At 40.0% G+C, this 19,997-nt stretch overlaps 1 protein-coding gene across 2 annotated transcripts in view; it reads right to left on the bottom strand.

Moving 5' to 3' along the window:
* LOC122807290 (host cell factor 1-like) overlaps positions 1–9,562 on the bottom strand; it is a 3,131,707-nt gene extending 3,122,145 nt beyond the window's left edge. For both annotated transcript variants that reach the window (XM_044078414.1, XM_044078415.1), the window contains exon 1: positions 9,362–9,562. In XM_044078414.1, coding sequence (XP_043934349.1) covers positions 9,362–9,521 — 160 coding nt within the window. In that variant the 5' untranslated portion in view covers positions 9,522–9,562. The remainder of the gene's footprint in view (positions 1–9,361) is intronic.
* Between the last annotated feature and the right edge of the window lie 10,435 nt (positions 9,563–19,997).

The raw sequence follows: 19,997 nt of genomic DNA, 5'->3' as shown, positions 1-19,997 counted from the left end.
AATGCAGCAGAATAAAAGCTCTTGAACACTTAAGAGCACAAGGCAAAATAAAGTAGGTAAAATAAGGTTACAGTAACAGCAGCTGAATAAAGTGTATTTTCTTTAAGTGGAGAGGAAGGAAACAGAATATATTTCATTATTAAGAAACTAAGGGGGTTGGCCTTCCCAAATGCTCTCTCTGTACACAGTAGACAGAGCTGTTAAGATGGGACTGGTAGGAGTGTCTGAAATCAAGGAAGCAAGAAGGTAGTCCTTCCCAAATGATCTCATTGCACTCAGTTGAGTGAACAAATGAGATGGGCCTAGGAGGAGTGCCCAAAGACAAATTTACAGCAGAGATGGGCACTTCCAAAGCCAAGTTTAAGAACACAACAACACTTGGGCGGGAGTGTGGGAAAACAAACAAACTGCATAGAGAGAGAGAGACAGACAAATATTCAATGAAAGAAATAAATGCAGTACAGTTTTGTTAACTATTACTGAAACAGAACTGCAAAAAATATATCAGCTTTATGTATCCAGATGGTAGTAAAGTCACAACCAGCTAAACAGCTCTGCTACTGAGCACAAACAAACTGAAATGTACTCTTATAAATGTTTATTGGATTCCAGGCATCATAGTCAAAACAGTTAAATCACAACTGGACAAAATAATAAAACACTCAAACGGAAACATAATTATGTCTGGTGATTTTAACTGTATACTCAAAGAAGAAGATACTAATGCTATCAAAAAAAAAAAGAACATCAACATTAGCAAAAGAATAGATTTTCAGACCCAGGTTCTCTATTATATACTTACTTTTCCCATAGACACAGATCTCATTCAAGAATAGACAGAACATAGATTTAAAGGATTTTAAAGATTTGTTTCATAAAGAGATCCATGCATTTTTAGAACTTAACTGTAGTGGTGATGTATCTGAAATATATGTATGGGATGCTCTAAAAAGTTATTGAAATGGAAGAATAAAAAAATGGTACGCTATTAAGAAAGTGACTGACATACAGAAAAAAATAAATAGATAATGTACAACAGAATACTCAAAAAGCTCAAAATGAAAATATGAAATAAATTAAAAATATTTAGAGATCTTAAACCATAAAACTATAACAAATTTAGAAAAAAATCAAGTTAATCAACTATTCCACAAATCTTAAATCTTTACACAAATTAGCTTTCAAAACAAAATTAATTAATAAGTCTAAATCACATTAAAGAAATGTACTTGCCAGGCAGTAAAAAAAGTAAAAGATATAGATGAATTTTTAAAGATATTTAGAACTCATTTTAATAAAGTTAATCAAGATAAGGCAACAATGGACCCCAAGATATAATTAAAACATTCATTAAAAAACACATTAGAAACAGACCAACAGAAGATCAAAAGAAACCAATAGACAAAGCCATACAATTAATTGAAGTGGAAAATCAAATTAGGCAATTAAAGTTGAATAAAACACCTGGTAATGATGGCATAATATTGGAACTATATAAAATAGTGCCAAAGGAAGCTCTTCACATTTTTCATAAAGTTTTTATAACAGTTAAAGACCTAACTAAAGTACCATTGTCATGGTACAAATAAAAGTCACCACCATGCGCTGGGTCAAATGGCTTACTAAGTACAAAATAAAAGTTCTACGTTGGCGCCGGCCAAATCTGCCATCCTCCTATCTACGTTGGCGCCGGCCAAATCTGCCATCCTCCTTATTACTACACCAATATTAAAGGCAGATAAAGATCCAGCTGAATGCTCCTCATATAGATCTATATCACTTTTGAACACAGATTATAAAATATTTATGCCCATACATGCTGCTAAGCTACATTTTCTACCAAATCTGATTAATGATGATAAATCGGGATTTATAAAAAACAGAAACATATATGACTACATTAAAAAAGAGTATCATCAATAATTGATTATGCAGATAGTAAAAAAGACCGACTTTGTTAAGCCTGGATATAAATAGTGCCTTTGACATTGTAAACTAGAATTACTTACTGGTTTTAGAGAAATATAATTTTTCAAGTTTTTCCCAGCTTATTAAACTACTCTATGATAATTCTGTGGCCTACATAAAAACTGGATCTTAGAGTTAATTCCAATTACTGAGGGAACTAAGCAGAGTTGCCCACTTTCACCATTACTATTTACTTTGGTTAAGGAGCCTTTCACAAACTTTATAAGGGAGAAGAAAGATATTAAAGGAATACAAATAATCACCTAAATTCCAAAATACTGTTATTTGCGGATACTGATAAATACTGCTTTACGTGAATTTCTGTTAATGCAGTAAAGACATTTCAGAGAAAGTCTGGACTTTCTTTTAATGAGAACAAAGCAAAAATTGTACTTATAAATGAAATTGTTGGCGATGTGGAAGACAGATTTTCTAGATATGTAGATCAATGTGACAATATATTTAGGAATAATTTTGAAAGAAAACATTAAAAACACAATAGAGGAAATTACAAAAACAACTTAAATCTTGTTAAAAATGGAACAAATTTGCCTTTACAGTGGAGGAAAGACTCACCATAATAAAAATGGTTATACTCCCAAAAATTCTATATCTAATACAGTCCTTATTGTTACCTCCATCTAGAAAAAATGTTAAGAGAATTCAGCTCTTTAATACTTAATTTTTGATTAAATCATCATATAAGGGATTGGCCATTAGGTGGAACTGGTTTGCCAGAAATAGAACTACATTCAGCATTATCAGTTGTAAAAACAGTCCTCTTATGGGTAAATAAAAATTATACTGCAAAATGGAAGGAAATACAAGAGTATGTGTACAGACTCAAATCAGATATATTTCACACAATAAAATGAGATAATAAATAATGAACTTTTATGGATACCAAAATATTACATTTTGGAAAATAAAAATGTTAAGATTAAATTTACATAGATCATCTCAATATTAAAAATATTTAGAGAGTGCACATACAAATATCGCACTTATTAAAGCATATTTTTTCTTGATGTTTCCAATAGCCTGTACACAAAAGTAATACACATTTAATTTGAAAACAATACACAGAAACAATCTGATTTACTGGCATCAATTAATGGATGGAAGCAAAGTACAGAGAACACAATAGTTGGATACAATTTGGACAAAGATATGTGGTTGGATATACAAAATCACAGACAAGCTATAGAAAGTATGCTAAATGTAATGTAACCTTCAATAAGAAATAATATTCCAAAATTCATAAACTTAATGATAACATTGGTAAGTCAAGAAATAACTGATAAAGGTCTTATCTAAAATATATAAAATCAACAAAAACGTAAAGGAATATATTCATAAAAACTACTGGGAATATTTCCAAATCATAAATAAATACAAACCTAGTAACTAAGACAAAAAATATATTGACATCCTCTAAACAAAACTACTACTTCTTTAAACTGGAAAGTATTTACATGGAATTGCATGCACAGATTAGTTATATTCTAGGACGTATAATAAATAATGTATAAAAAGAAAACATTATGTTGGAAAAGTAATCCATGTGATAAGGTTAATTGGCAACATATGTTCATTGACTTTTGGGACAATGTCTTCTTGCAATCTTTACTTAATGATACATTTACACTAACTAAATCATTAATTTTGTTCAATACACAGATAACGGATTGTGTAAGGAAAGTGAACTACCCTTTATTCTGGAGTCTACTATCAATAGCAAGGAAAACAATTACAAAGAACTGGAACAGTGATCAAACTCCTTTAATGAAAGAATTTGTAAAAATGACAAATGACATCTGTCAAACTTTTGAGGATCAAGATGAGGATGACTAGAGTCACCACATCCTACAACATATGGATAACGCTTAAAGAACTGCTAAATAAACCAAATTAAACATATTAGAAATATGGAAACTTTTTTTTATTCTCTCTTTGTCTTCAGCAAAGACATTAAGAACAACAGGTTGTTTCGTTATTTAGCAGACACCTTTGCAAATAGTTGTTTTGTTACAGTTTGTGTTATGTTATCACTGTTCTATTTCAATATTGAATTTTAATTTTATAGTTACCTATATAAAAAAATAATAAAAATATTTTAAAAAATCAAAGCCAGGACAAACTTAGCACTCCTTCCCCAACACTCGCTGACACTAAAGACAGCATTGCCTCACAATTTAACAGCTACTTCACTGAATCCATACCAGCCTTCACTAACAATAATTGCTCTGCCCCTTCCCAGACTCACATATTACCCATGCTTTATTTCAATAACTTTTCATTCCCACCTGTCCCAATAAACACCACAGTTAAATATCTCAAAAGGCTTAAACCTACTACACTTGCTGCCGACTATCTACCTGCCGAATATCTAAAAATTGCGGCAGAAACAATATCCTATCCAGTATCCATATTGATAAATTAACCCATTTCAGAACAAGTCCCTAAAGTTTATAAAGAGTCATATATCATCCCGCTACATACAGGTGGAAACTCAACAGGATTATCAAATTATCGGCCAACAGCTATACTATCAACTTTACCTAAAATACTTGAGAAGTGCATCCACTCACAAATCTTAAACCAACACTCAGCATGGTTTCCATCCTAATCACAGTACCACCACTGCCCTTGTTAACTTTACTAACATTATTAACCACCATCGCAAAGAAAGCAATTCAGTTTCTTCCATCTTTCTTGATCCATCCAAAACATGTGATAATGTCTCTCATTCTAAACTTTTAACAACACTCTCAGAACTTAAATGGACCACAGGATTCTATTATTAAATGCTAAACTTCTCTGTTTTTTTTCTCCCTATTTACAAAATACAGCATTTAAAATATTTTAAATCAAATGTTTCTCTCCACTAGAACAGTACCTTACTGTACTGGGGTGGTTTCGCTTTCAAAAAAACATTTATCCTGCCCTGGAAAAGCTTGCTGCAGTCTCCAATTCATTGATGTCATCAAGGCCAATGAATACAGGTAGTTTTCTGGCCAATTCCCTCCTCAAACTGACATCACCACAACTATCCTTAAAACCCATCCATGCTGCGATGTCAGAGCTCCCTGGTCCTTCCCCTACCCATACAGAAAATAAAGGATAGAACAAGAAAACAGTACACGAGTCAAGCCTTTTGCTGTGAACTGTTAATCACAGCATGTAACAGCTCAAATTACCCTTAGCACTTTGACAGCTAGAGAAATCAGGTGTGAAGGGGGATGGGAGATAACTCAAAGTAGTACAATTCAGGCTTTACAAAACACTACAATTTAGCCATTCAAAAAAGAAACAGCAGTACAGCCTAGTAACATTCCATGGTCCTACACTCCCCCCTTCTGTGGAATAGACTCCCTTTCCAAGTCAAGCAGAGTACTTCATTAACCCTTTTTAAGTGCAACCTGGATAACTAGATGGTTAACAGAAAATACACCTCTGAGATTCCACCTGTGTCCCTGCTGGACAGGGACATCAGGTGCCGACTGTCGGAACATGGGATAAATTCTTGGCTAGACTTGTAAGGGCCTCAGGGCCAACAGCCTAGCAACTTCCTATGATCCTATAAAAAGCAGTCTGAAAATCTGTTCTGTGGCATTTCCACTGTTTGTGTTTTAAGTAAGTCATTGAATGGAATAAAATGTTACTTAAAACTCACTGACTGAAAGACAGCAGTGTATACATGTAAAATCAATGCAGTAACAGTAGCTTTAGGAAGAAAGAGGCCTGCGTAATATTTTTTACAGACAAGCACTGCATTGTGCGATACCTAGAGACAGACTAAACACTCAGGATCACTTCAAGATGCTATACCCCATGTGGTCAGACTCAAACTACGTATGAAAATATTTAAAAAACAGTAAAAAGTCCCAGAGTGGTGTTAGAATGTACGAAACATCAAACCATGAAGAAATAAACATTTTTATTTAGTCTGTGGGTGCAGTTCTCCTTTAAACTTGGCCATTCCTCTGCACTTACTTGGTTCCAGCAATATCTAACTGGTCGCCAGCAAGCTGTAAAATGGCAACAAAATCTTTCTTCACTACTGCCTGTAACCTTGGGAATACCACAGGGATCTATTCTGGGTCTTCTCCTTATCTCTACTAACAATCTTCATACAGCCACCCCACTTGCTTCCATATTTCAATATGCAGATAATTCCACCCTGATTTGTGCTGCCCCAAACACTATAAAAACTCAAAAAAAATCACCCAGCAGCCATTCAGCGCAGTGGAATCTCGGCTAAACAATACACAGCTTTTACTTAACAGTTAAAAAAAAAAAAAAAAAAAACCTTATGCTCTTCTACCCAAACAGAGTTGCAGACCCCCCCCCCACCCATCATTCAATATAGGTTCATAGGTTCACACTAGGCTATCTGCCCTAGGGCATTTATAAGCCTAGCCAGAGTGTGTTTGGCTTTCGCCACCCAGTTTAAATTAATTTTGCTATGCCCTTTTTCGAGGTTAGTATACTGTGCCTCTGTCTAACATTGACACAGACGTAATACCCGGGGTAAACCTACGATCCCCCACCCACTCATCAAGATTCCTCTTGAAGAGAGTCAATGAGGGACTCTGCCTAACCTGGACTGGGATTTTATTCCAGAGTGAAGGGAGCCTCTGGGTTATGAATCTGTCCCTCCAGCATGTCCTATTTATTTCAGTGCTGAGGTTCAAGTCTCTCGAGCGCGTAGCTCGATGTGATTTGGATTTTCTGAGGTGCAGCATGTCCATTAATTCCGGGTTGGACATGGCTTTATACTTCAGACACAGATCGCCTCCGAGCAGGCGGTATGCCACTGAGTAGAGCTGGAGTTTCTTTAACCGGGCAACATATGGCATCTGTTTGAGCCCTTTGATCCTCTTGGTGAGGTACTTTTGGGGTCTTTCCAGTTGCTACAGGTATCTGGTAAGGTATCCGTACTTAATGAATTACCACCTATTTGGTAAATTGTGGGCACTTTGTTTTTGCCAAAGGGGATGACTATACACTTTTTGGCGTTTAGCTTGAGGCCATGGCTCTGGCACCAGTTGTCTGTTTCTATGAGGCCCTTTCATCATCAAACCATACAATTATTTCTCCGGTTTCCCAAGCAAAATTACTTGTGGAGTAGTCATTGATCATAATATAAAGTTCAGCACACACATATCACAAAAAACTAGGAACCCTGTACAGAAATAGGCACTTTCTAAACAAATCTTCAAAGACCACTATAGCAAGACCCATCTTATCTCTATGCCTCACCAATATTAAGAAATTTGACCTGACAAAACTCGAAACTTGTTTGCTACAGAATCACATTTCAGAACCCATCATTGTTTGGCTTTATAACAACTATCTTGGCTCGAACTACCAAATCTACTTGCTTATAATCAACTCACCCTTCACCTTTTATCAATTACTAAATCAGCCAGAAAAAACATCAGTACTTCAAAATCTTCTAATACACTACTCCAATAACAGGGTATTGCATTCCACTAATAAATTTCTTAAACATATCCAAACCTAACAATGCAGTTGGAATTTCACTTTACTCAAACTGCATGAATCAGCTAAAAGAACACAACCAGTTATTTTTACGTTCATAGGTAGGTACTAGGGTATTGGCCCTAGGGCCTATATAAGCCTAGCCAAATGGTACCCTGGCTTTTGCCACCCAAGAACATTTTGTATTTGAATGCTATACCCTATTTTTTACCATCAATCACAGCAATGCTACTTTATTTCCTAACTAAACTATATGATTGCATTAGTAAAATAAATAACATGTATTTTTTTCATTTTGTGCTTGCAGCCAAGACTGAATCAACATTTCTATCACTACATTATATATTTAGCGTACTGTTAAATATAACTGTGGAGCTTTTCTCACCGGGCCTCTGCTGAAAAAGGACAATTTGTCCAGTTGGACTTTCCTGGTAAACAAATAAAAAAAAAATGAATAAATAAAACGTATAATCTATACTTCTCAGGGACAGTTATGACTCAGACTTTAGCTGCCCCATCTTAATCCCTACTAAAACTTACAATCATACTGCTCATTACGAGGAAAGTACCTCATTTTGGGTCTTAAAAAGTTCGTGTTCCTCAAAGATCCACATTAAATAGCAGCGGTTGTGGGTGCACAGCCCCCCACATGGGGAGTGCAGGGGGGCTTGCCTCCCTGCGCATAATTGAAGGGTAATAGGTTTCTTTATGTACATATACCTATACATATTAAATTTTGGTATCCTGGTGTTTTCAGTATTTTGAACTTTCGATATTTGGGGCTTTCATGATTCTGTAGCGCTCCCTTTAAATGATACCCATGACAAATAGAAAATAACCATATTAATTCATTAAAAGATCATCTCGACGAGTAAAACCAGCATATTTTTATCATTGTATGATGATCTTAATTGAAGCTGTTACTAGGTGTTCTACATTTTGCCCATTTGTTCCACAATATGAGAGCTAGTGTTCCTCATTTCAGAGATGGAAGGTCAGCAGCTATGCTTACAACTTTAGTAACAGAGAAAAAATGCTCCAAAAAATATACCTTAACTCTCTTATGTAAAATTAACAGTGGAAATATTTTGTGCCCCAGATTATTTCAAGATTTGTCCCTGACTCGTGAAGAAAATCAAAATATTACTCTGCGCAAATTTATACACAAACAGAACAATGCTTGAAATCTGAATGAAGTAACACCGTCAATCATCGTGAACACGCCCCGCCTCGAATTATGACTGGAAATCAAAGGCACGCCCAGTTAAACTTAGAAACAGACAAAATTTTAACTAACGGGTTAGGATTTAACTTACTCATTAAACATTCACTGTTAAATGCAAGCATTCTATAGGGGAAGGTGTTTTTGAACCGTCAAACGTGCATTTTTAAACCTTTCAGCAGTAACAGTAAGAATGCATTTGTTTTAATAAATGCGAAAAAAAACTGCGATCGTTTACAACCCTAGTTGCACGCAACACTGAAAGCAAAGCTTCCGCTGAGATCTAACGAAAACAGAGACGGACTGTGCTTTACAACTCCACATAATACAGGAAGTCGCGTACGTACAAATATAGGGACGTTCACAAAAATGTAGGCGTCGCCATTCTGCTATCTCAAGCAAGATTACTCAACAGAAATGCGTCGCTTTTATCACACTAGGAGGACAGATCAAATGGCCAGTATACGTTCATACCAATGGAGTTTCTTTGTTTTCTATCGATTCAAAATAAATATCCTCCGTTACAATTACTGTTTTAAACACGCTTTGGCGCCAAAACTATTAGAAGGGGCGGAAATATCACACCAGTTCTCAGTGGTAAATAGAACGCCGCCATCTTGGATCTGCACGGCGTCAACCTTTTACGTGCCTCAGTGTTTTTACCTGTGTTGTAAACGTGCAGCTCGTCCACTATGCCCTCATTTCCTCCACCAAATACGATCATCAGCTCTTTAATGGCGACTGCCCGGTGCCCGTGTCGAGGTCTGGGGCAAGGCCCTGCGGTGCTAATTACTCTCTTCCACTTCACCCTGGGAGCCGCCATGTTGGCGTTTTCTCTATACCTATAAGAGAGACTTTTCTTCAAGTGAACAGAAAAACCCGGATGTTGTAGTAATTGTAACCTTAAAGGCTCCCCCTTCCTGGCCTGCTATTTTTATGTCTAGTTGGAACCATATTAAGTTGATAATTAGACACAGTATATTTTAATGTGCTCATATTGTATATTATATACGTTGTTAATGCATTAAAAATAACATTGATAAATGCTCCTTTACAGGGGCTTCTGTTCTTGCGAGATTTTTTACAGTACGGGAAAGACTTTAGCGGTGATATGGTCACGAAAGCAGAGTTGTTTTTGCTTATTTTGTGGTTGTTACTAAAGTAAAACAAACAGAGGAGTTGACGTTTTAATACCAGACTATTAAAATAAGGTTTACTGTCCTCGACCCTGGATGTACAGTACTTAGCGCAGCCCATTACCCGTGATTGATATCCAAGATGTGTACGCCCACTTTAAGACGTTCATTCTGGATATTAACGATGTAAACATAGTAACGGTACGTAGAAACTCAAATGTTATTTTACGGCGTATATGTAAAAATTATTTATTTTGAAAAGCGGTAGGAATCTTATGTGGCTGGTTAACTTACAGGGATTTGAAACCGAAAGTTAAAGAAGACAACTTGACAAAAAAAGTATGCATTATTCCAAAAGGGGGTTTGTGGGTTCCGTAACTCCCCATATGATTCATTAACTTAGTACAAATATGTGATGTAAAAATAAATAAAAATATATTTTTTCTAAAAGATGGGTTAATCCGTTATGTGGTTCATTAACATAACAGAAATCGCACGTTAATAGCCTTTTTGGTATTTTTAGTCTACGCAATGACTTCTTTCTTTCGGCTTTTCCCGGTTAGGGGTTGCCGGTTCCGCTAGTGATTGGCAGTAGATTTTTACGGTGCCGAGGTGCCAGTCCGACCTTCAACAAAGACACACCCATTCACGCATGTCTTTCGAACACCACTCGACCACGGGGAGGGCATGCAGACTCCGCACAGAAGGTGCTCCAGTCAAGAATCGAGCGGGAGAACTTGTGAGGCGACAACGCTACTACTGCACCACCGCGGCTTTTTCAGCCTACGCAATGACTAATTAAGGGAAAAAAAAAACCTTGTGTTTCAAAGTGATAGACTGGCATAAAAGCAGAACACAAAATGCATTTAGACATTTCAGAAGTTTGTCTAATGACCTTGTTAAAATGCTTAAACAAACCAAATGACAGCTTCCAGTATAAACACCTGGTCATCTTTACACAAAATACATTCTTGTCAAACCACAAAGCTGTTATTCTTTTTCTAACACGAGAGATTCAATACCATCTCAGTTCAACTACTTTATGCAGACATGTCTTACATGAACTCCAAAATGAACTAACCCCTCACCTAAACACACTGTTCAAACTCAGCCTCTCTACATGCTACATACCCATAGAGCTTTAATAATTGGCTTAAATTCTGGTGTCATTCAAAGGGGATCCAATGTCTGTCTGCCTGGGATGACATGCTGGACAAGCCACGCTGCTTCGCAAGGGACGGCTTGCACCTGTCACCCCTGGGCTTCCGGATATTGGCAAAGGCTCTTGCCACCCCCATAGTGCCTTTTTTAGGCAAGGCTCAAATTCTAAACCTACCACCCTAGAACACCAAAAAGGAAAAAAACTAAGGGTAATGCTGCTCAATGCCAGAAGTCTCAATCTCAAGATGCACGCACTCGAGGCCCTTCTCAATATGGAGAACATCGATGTCTGTGCTGTGACAGAAACCTGGTTCAAGGCTCCTGAGAGCACCCCAGCACTAACAGGTTTCACCTCATATCATACGTTCCGCCCCAAAATCCAGACAACACCAAGAAAGGAGGGGGGGTGTCCATATTCATAAAGTACACCCACACCTCAAGGTTGGTGGCAACGCACGATGCATCGGAGACCATCCAGGTGCAATTAACCATAGGCAAGACTGCTCTGCAATTTGTAGCATGTTACAGGCCACCCTCTCAAACTCAGGAACCTCACATGGCCTTCCTGAAAACATTGGAGGATAAATGTATCTCCAAACACCATCATACTAGGTGACTTCAACTACCCTAATATAGACTGGGAACACTACTCAAGCCCGAACACTCTAACCCAAAGATTCCTGGAGTTCATAAACTCAAATGCCATGGAACAACTAGTCACCATCCCCACAAGAGGTGAAAACATACTTGATCTCATCATCACGAACATGGGATCAAAATGTTCAACACCGAAGTATACCCCTCACTGGTGAGATCAGATCATAAACTAATCTCGCTGGAGGTCCTCATCCCGCCCCACCTGAAACAAAAAAGACCACAGTGAAAAACTTCTCAAAAGCCGATTTCACACTTCTAAAACTAGTGTGGTCTCCTTTAAGGCCCCTGAGCCAGTGGTAAACATTACTCAAACCGCTGAATCACTTACAAATGCCTTCTACCAGCACCTACAGGACTGCATGGATCAGGCAATCCCAAACAAAACTAAGACTCTCTGTACCAAAGGCAAGCGTCCAGTCTGGTGGACCCCAGCCATAAACAAGCTCTACAACAAAAGGAGGAAGCTACTACAAGATAGAGCAAAATCCTTGAAAGGTAAGACACCTTTGATCATTATAAGTAAAAACTAAGAGCTCTCATAAAATCATCCAAGGCAAATTTTGAGAGAAAAATCGCCAAGGACTCTAAAGACAATCATAAGGCCTTCTTTAGCTATGTTAGAAACCTAGGAGGAAACTCCCAGATATGCTCAGAATTAGTTCAAAATGATGTGAAAATTACTGAACCTACACACATTGCTAACATACTGGCTGACAGGTTCAGTGCAAACTTCTCCCCCCCCCAAAAGGAGAGATATCTATTCCAGAGGATTGTAGCCCCCAAAACAACTCCAACGCCCAGGTGACAACTGCCCTCACTAAGGCAAAAACACAGCATCCATGGGACCGGATGGTGTCCCCGGCTGTGTGCTTCATGAACTCAACGAGGAATTAAACCCACAGTTAGGACAGCTGTTTAATCTTAGCCTCACCTCAGGATACGTACCCAAGGAGTGGCGCACGGCGACTGTGGTCCCACTTCATAAGGGCGGTGCCTCCACAGACCCTGGAAATTACCGCCCCATTAGCTTGACAAGCCTTATCTGCAAAGCCATGGAGAGGATCATAATGGAACTCATAAATAAAGACATAGGGAACTTGCAGACTTTGGATCCAACCCAGTTTGGCTTTGTCAAAGGCAGATCCTGCCTCTTAAACTTGGTTGACTTTTTCGAGACAGTCACCAAGGCCATTGATGAGGAAAGGCAGTCCATACAGCCTACCTCGACCTGGCAAAGGCCTTCGACACAATACCCCACTCAGGTATCATCGAAAAACTCATCAGCTTGAATGTAAACCCATACATCACAAGATGGGTTGCAAACTGGCTAAGCGACAGAACCCACAGGGTCAGAGTTGCTGGAGCCATGTCAGACTCAAAGCCTGTCACAAGTGGTGTCCCACAGGGCTCAGTCCTGGGTCCACTCTTGTTCGGCATCTACTTTTCTGAAGTACAAGCAAACACAGGAGGGTTATGGCTGACAAAGTTTGCAGATGACTGCAAACTGGGCGCCATAGTCGAAAACACATCTGACAGAGATATCCTCCAGAAGGGCCTCACAGAAGCGGATAACTGGTGCCAGAGCCATGGCCTGAAGTTAAACGCCAAAAAATGCATAGTCATACCCTTCGGGAAAAACAAGGTTACCCCTAGCTACCATATAGGTGACAATCCACTGAGCACAGAAAAAGTCATCAGGGATCTGGGGACCCAAGTTGACAGTAGTCTTTCGTTTGACACTCATGTTGCTAAAGTAGTTAGGAAAACCTTCTATATCGCCCACCTGATCATGAAGGGATTCATATCTAGATCAAGTGAGGTCATCGTCCCCCTGTACTCATCACTCATTAGACCTATGATTGAGTACAATGCCCCGTTCGAATGTATCTGACCAGACACCTGATGCAGCTTGAAAGGCCCCAAAAGTTCCTCACCAAAAGGATAAAGGGTCTCAAAAATATGTCTTATGCTGCCCGACTGAAAGAACTCCAGCTTTATTCAGTCTCATACCGCTTGCTCAGAGGTGACCTGTGCCTGACATATAAGGCCATGTCAAACCCAGATTTGATGAATATGCTTCACCTCAAAAAATCTAGATCCCTCAGAACCACAAGGGCGGGAGACTTAAACCTTGACACGGTTATAAATAGAACGTGCTGGAGGGACAGATTCATCACCCAGAGACTCCCTATGCTGTGGAACAAAATCCCGGTACATGTGAGGCAGAATACCTCGCTGGCCTTGTTCAAGAGGAATCTTGACCAATGGATGGGAGATCGCAGATATACCCCAGGGATTACTTCAGTGTCACTGCTTGACAGAGGCACAGAAAAATGATAGGCATAGTTTTTATTCAAACTAAAGGGGTGGCGAAAGCCACATAACTATGGGCTAGGCTTATAAATGCCCTTGGGCAGATAGCCTAGTATGAACCTATGAACCTATGAGTGGCGCACAGCAACACTTATCCCGCTCCACTAAGGTGGAGCCACAACGGACCTGGGAACTATCGCCCTATAAGCCTGACCAGGAATCAGGGAGAGAGTTCCATGTTTTGCCTACCGAGTTGGCAAACAGAGCATCTCCAGCTGACTTGTTAGTTCTGAGCGTGTAAATTAACATTTTGTTACTCATACACATGGTATGCATCAACCACGTAAATCCACATACGCAGAGGTTTTCTCAAAAAACTTAGCAAAACACCAGATACCTCCAAAACACAAGACTGCTACAACTAACACAGTCCTCACAGCACCCATGACACATAGCAACACTAGTGTCTCACCCACCAAGCCAGTAAGGCGTAACACTCAAAACTCAAATTCTCTTGTTATTGGAGGCTGAGTAGTGAGACACATGGATGTCTCACTCACAAGAAAGTCACTGTCAGATGCCAGGATTCATCAGATCATGCACGCAGGCTCTCATTAAGTACCATTATAACTCTGTCATAGTTCATGCTGGTGTAAATGACCTAAGACGTACTTCAGTGGACTATTTGAAGAGAGACAACATTAAGCTCTCAGAGTATGTCTCCCAGGCAGGTATGCCCTAGCCTTGAGCAGCATACTACCGTGACCTAGAATGATGTCACAGTATAAACAAAAGAATGATTGATTTCAATAATTGGCTCGGTTTTTGGGTCATTCAAAGGAGATCCACTTCCTATCAGCCTGGGAAGCCATGGTCAACAAACCTCGCTGCTTTGCCAGAGACAGTTTGCACCTAGCACCACTAGGCTTTCGGATGCTGGCAAAGGCTCTTGCCTCCCCCATAGTGCCTTTTTTTAGGCAAGGTCTACAAAACAACATTGCCAATGTAAAATTAACTAATCAGAATAAAATAAGAGTCATGCTGCTAAACAAAAACTGCACTCCCTGGGAGCACTTCTATCACTAGCAGATGTAGATGTCTGTGCAGTCGCAGAAACCTGGTTCAATGTGAGAGTACCCCGGCCTTGCAAGGCCACAATGCCTTCCACGCCTTTAGAACCCAAAATGAATGTGTGAAAACCAAAGGAGGCGATGTTTCAATCTATGTTAGAGATAAATCACCTCCCATCTAGTTACACTGGACAACTCCATGGAGTTAGTCCAGGTTAAGGTTAGGGTGGGTAAGGCCCCCATTTAAGTCATTGCCAGTTGTAGATCCCCCTCTATGGGTCACGAAGCCTAGTCAGTTCCTTGACTATGTTAACTCAAATGCCCTGGAACAAATTGTCCATATCTCGACAAGGGGAACAAACATTCTAGATCTGGTCCTCACCAACATGTCAAACAGATGCACTGCCGCAACTGTCGGACCCTCATTAGTTAAAACTGACCTGAAATCAGTCACCTTTGAGCTGGCGCTAATACCAGAGCTCAAAGGGTGAAATCAGATTAAAAAATTCACCAAGGCAAACTGTACCTTCCTAGGTTATGGTATAAATGCATTCCAAGCCCCACCCAAGCTGGAAGTGCTAACTGCACTGAAGCTTACTCTAAAGCCCTGTACACTTGCATAAGAGTATAAACTGAGCCATACCAGAAATAATCAAAGCCAGAGCCCAAAGTAAAATCAAGCTGCCATGGTGGACTTCCAGCATCTGCAAACTTTACAATAAACACAAAAAGTTGCTGTTCAAGAAAACAAAGGCAAGTCCTCAACAATAGAAAATCACTCTTCTCAGCCTCAACAGATAAATAAGACAATTTGTCAAATCTTAGCAAGTACAGCCAAGGATAACCATTAGGCCTTTTACAGCTATGTATGTAACCTAAAGGGTAGGACCCAAGCATGTACAGAACTAGTAGCCAATGGTATCACACACACACACACTGATCCCACAGAGATAGCAAAACTGCTTGCAGATAGGGTTGGCAAAATTATCACTCCCTTATCCCCTTCTAATTTACAACAAACCTTTCCCCAACCCCCCCCCCCCACCCTACATATCTAAAGAGCAGGTCCTCAAAGCCTTGTCCAAGGCAAAAAACTCAGCCTCTAAGGGAACAGACATCCCAGGCTGTCTTCTAAGCAGGCTAAAACATGAACCAGCATAATTTCATAGGTAGGTACTAGGCTATCTGCCCAAAGGCATTTATAAGCCTAGCCGGAATGTGTTGGCTTTCGCCGCCCCCTTAGATTAGTTCCCTGTGCCTCTCTCCAGCAGAGCCATTGAAGTGATCCCTGGGGTAAACTTTCTGTTTTCCCATCCACTTGTCAAGGTTTCTCTTGAAGAGGGTTAGTGAGGAGCTCTGCCTAATGTAGATTGGAATCTTGTTTTAGATCATGGGAAGTCTCTGGGACAGGAATCTATCCCTCCAGCACGTCCTATTTATTGTTGTGGTGCGGTTTAGATCCCTGGAGCGTGTGGCTCGAGGGGATATGGGTTTCTTTAGGTGAAGCATGTCCATCAGTTCTGGGTTGGACATGGCCTTTTATGTCAGGCAGAGATCACCTCTGAGTAGGCGGCATGCAACTGAGTACAGCTGGAGTTTCTTCAGTCGAGCTGCATAGGGCATCTGCTTGAGGCCAGTGATCCTCTTGGTGAGGAACTTCTGTGGTCTTTCCAGTTGTTGCAGGTGTCTTGTAAGGTACATCTCAAATGGGGCATTGTACTCTATGATGGGTCTGATGAGTGATGCGTAGAGGGGCCCAATGATCTCTTTCAATCTGGATGCAAACCCTTTTGTGATTAGGTGGGCTACATAGAAGGATTTTCTAACCACTTTAGCAATGTGATTATCAAAGGAGAGGTTACTATCTACTTGGGTCCCCAGATCCCTTATTACGTCTTCCGTATTTAGGGGGCTACCACCATGAAACCACTCCTCCAGGGATAGATAGGCTGCTCAAAGCTCCCTCTCTCACAGTGAACAGAGAAACTTCCTTCTATCCAAGTAAGGTATGGGCAAACACAAAAACTTGTAACACAGCCCTGAATTCAGCACTAACCTGAAAACTGGACTAAACTAGCTTAGAAAGGTGGGTAAACAAGTATATATTTTTTCAGAAAATAAAGCAGATACAATCAAAAAAGCACTTTAAATGCACAGAAATGGCTATCACACTTGAGTGTGTAGCCTACAACAGTTAAACAGGTAATTTAAACACAAAAACGACTTTGTTAAAGTGCAGGCAGTAAAATAAGTACAATATGTAGCCGAAACAAGCTTTTTAAATCACAGAAACTCTAGAAAATCGGTGTTTTAGGCGGAATTAGCTAAAGGCAGCAAGAAAATGCAGAATAATAATACTTAATCACTCCAAAGTCTCTCTTTTGTCTCTCTGCTGCTGTAGAACTCTGCAGGGCACCAGGCAGGAGCTTGCTGAGCTGTATCACTACTAAGTACCCTTCTCAATCCTAGCCTAATCACAGGCTTTGTTCCTGCAGAATGGAGCACAGTAACTGTTATTCCCCCTCCACAAATGTGGCCTAGAAACAGACCTGGGGAATTACAGACCCATAAGCCTGACCAGCCTCATCTGTAAAGCCATGGAACAATCATTATGGACCTCATAGATAAAGACACAGGTGACCTCCAAACCCTGGATCCTACCCAATTTGGCTTCATGAAGGGCAGATCCTGCCTGTTAAATCTGTTGGATTTCTTTGAAAAATGTGAGCAAGGCCATTGACAAGGGCATATCTGTGCACACAGCATACCTCGACCTGGCAAAGGTTGTCGACACAGTCCCACATTCAGGCATTACCGATAAAATTATCAAATTGAATGTAAGCCCCTTCATTGTAAGATGGGTTGCCAACTGGCTCACAAACCAGACACACTATCAAAGTGGGTGACTCCACATCAACCAGCAGACCTGTTACCAGTGGGGTGCCACAGGGTTAGTGCTGGGCTCCCTACTGTTTGGTATATACTTCTCAGAAGTTCAGGTCAAAACTAAGGTTGTGGCTGACCAAGTTTGCAGATGACTGCAAACTAGATGCAATCACTGAATCCCCAAATTATGTCAGTATACTCCAGGATGGTCTCACGTAGACCAACGATTGGTGTATTAGTTACAGTCTCAAACTGAAAGCAAAGAAATGCATAATCATTCCCTTCGGCACAAACAATGTCCCTTCACGCTATCAAATCAACAACAATATCCTAAGTATCCATGAAGAGGTAAGGGACCTGGGATCACAAGTTGACTGTGACCTTAACTTCGACCACCATGCGACTACTGTAGTAATTAAAGTTTTCTGTGTAGCACACTTGATTAGTAAAGGCATCGCCTCAAAAGCAAAAGAAGTTATAACCCCCCTGTACCTCATCACTTATCTGACCTATAATTGAGTATAACGCCCCATTTGGCATGTAACATACTTAGCAAGTGTAGCAATTAGAGAGACCTCAGAGGTTTCTAACCAAGAAGATCAAGGGACTCCAGCATGTGCCTTACACAGACTGACTAAAGTCCCTGTCACTATACTCTGTGTCATATAGACATCTTAGGGGAAATGTATGCTTGGCCTACAAAGCAATCCAAGGCCCAAACCTAATGAACTTGCTGCATATCCGTAAATCAAACAGGGCTAGGGCTGCCCATTCCAGGGACCTAAGTATGGCCTGGGACATGCTGGAGGGACAGATTTAATCTCCCATCGACTGCTGCATCTTTGGAACAGGCTACCAATTTATGTTAAACAGAGCACCTCTATGACACTGATCAAGAGGAACCGGGACAAGTCAGTGGGGCACCATAAATTCTTACTGGGGATAAAGCCCACAACCCTCCTGCACATGGGCAGTCATCACTAAATGCAATGTTGGGCATTTCTATGGTATTACATTGGGATGAAATGGCTAAGTTTAAAATGACCTCCGGGTTGATACCTAGTAATCTGCTATGATCTGTGAGATATGCCCCATCTATGTGAAAAAAAAATCTTGTATTGTATACTACTTCACAAAGGTGCCACATCATTAGTGTTTTCCTACTGTAAACCTGTTGCCATCCTATCCCCTCTGTCAAAAAAAACTAGAAAATGTATCTTGCAACTTATACAGTACATTAACTCTCAATAACATTCTCTCAAAAACCCAGCATGGTTTTAGACCTCTCCGTAGTGCTACCACTGCTCTCCTCATCTTCACTAGTATCATAAACCAACAGAGGAGTGATGGCAACCTGATATCTTCACTATTCTTAGATTTATCAAAAGCATTCCTGTCTGTCCCAAATCTTCTTCACCAGTTGTCTTCTGCTTTCCTGCATATGTGCCTGAACCAAAATCTGTACTCTTTGACCTGTCCTGTAATTGGAGCTACTTTGGCTTCTGCTCTTATATCCTTATTTCTTCATCTGTCCCACAGTGTGCATCCTACCACACGTCTCAGGCATTTCATCTCCATCACCTCTGACTTTACTGCCTAGGTTTCTGTACCATGCAGTAGTATTGGTCACATCACTGTTTTGTACACTTTACTTTTCAGCTTTTTTGGCATTTTTATGTTATACACTACCCCTAACACTCTGTGCCAGTTATCTGCAGCCCCTCTGATACTAGCCACCCCTCCCAGATACCTATAGTTGTTAACATGTTCCACTGTTTTCCCTTCTATCTCAGTTCTCAGCTTCTGATTTCCCCATTTGCTGCCATTAAAACTGTCTTATATGTACTCAGTTTCACCCCATGTGCCATCAGTTTTGCATTCCATTCCTGTACCCTTTGCTGACGTTCTTGCTCAGAGTCTGCTTGTAATGTCACATCATCTGCATACAGCATCTTTGTTGACCTGTCTGCTAATGTAGTCCATCACCAATATGAACAGCACTGGGCTCAGTGCTGAATCCTGATGCACACCTACTCCCACTGGGAACCCCTCTGTTAGACTTAACACTTTTTGTTC

This window comes from Protopterus annectens, chromosome 7.part0, assembly GCF_019279795.1.
Source record: "Protopterus annectens isolate FY-2018-M chromosome 7.part0, PAN1.0, whole genome shotgun sequence".
Lineage (NCBI taxonomy): Eukaryota > Metazoa > Chordata > Ceratodontiformes > Protopteridae > Protopterus > Protopterus annectens.
The sequence above is the reverse complement of the archived record's forward strand: the minus strand, read 5'-3'. Positions and strand labels throughout refer to the sequence as shown.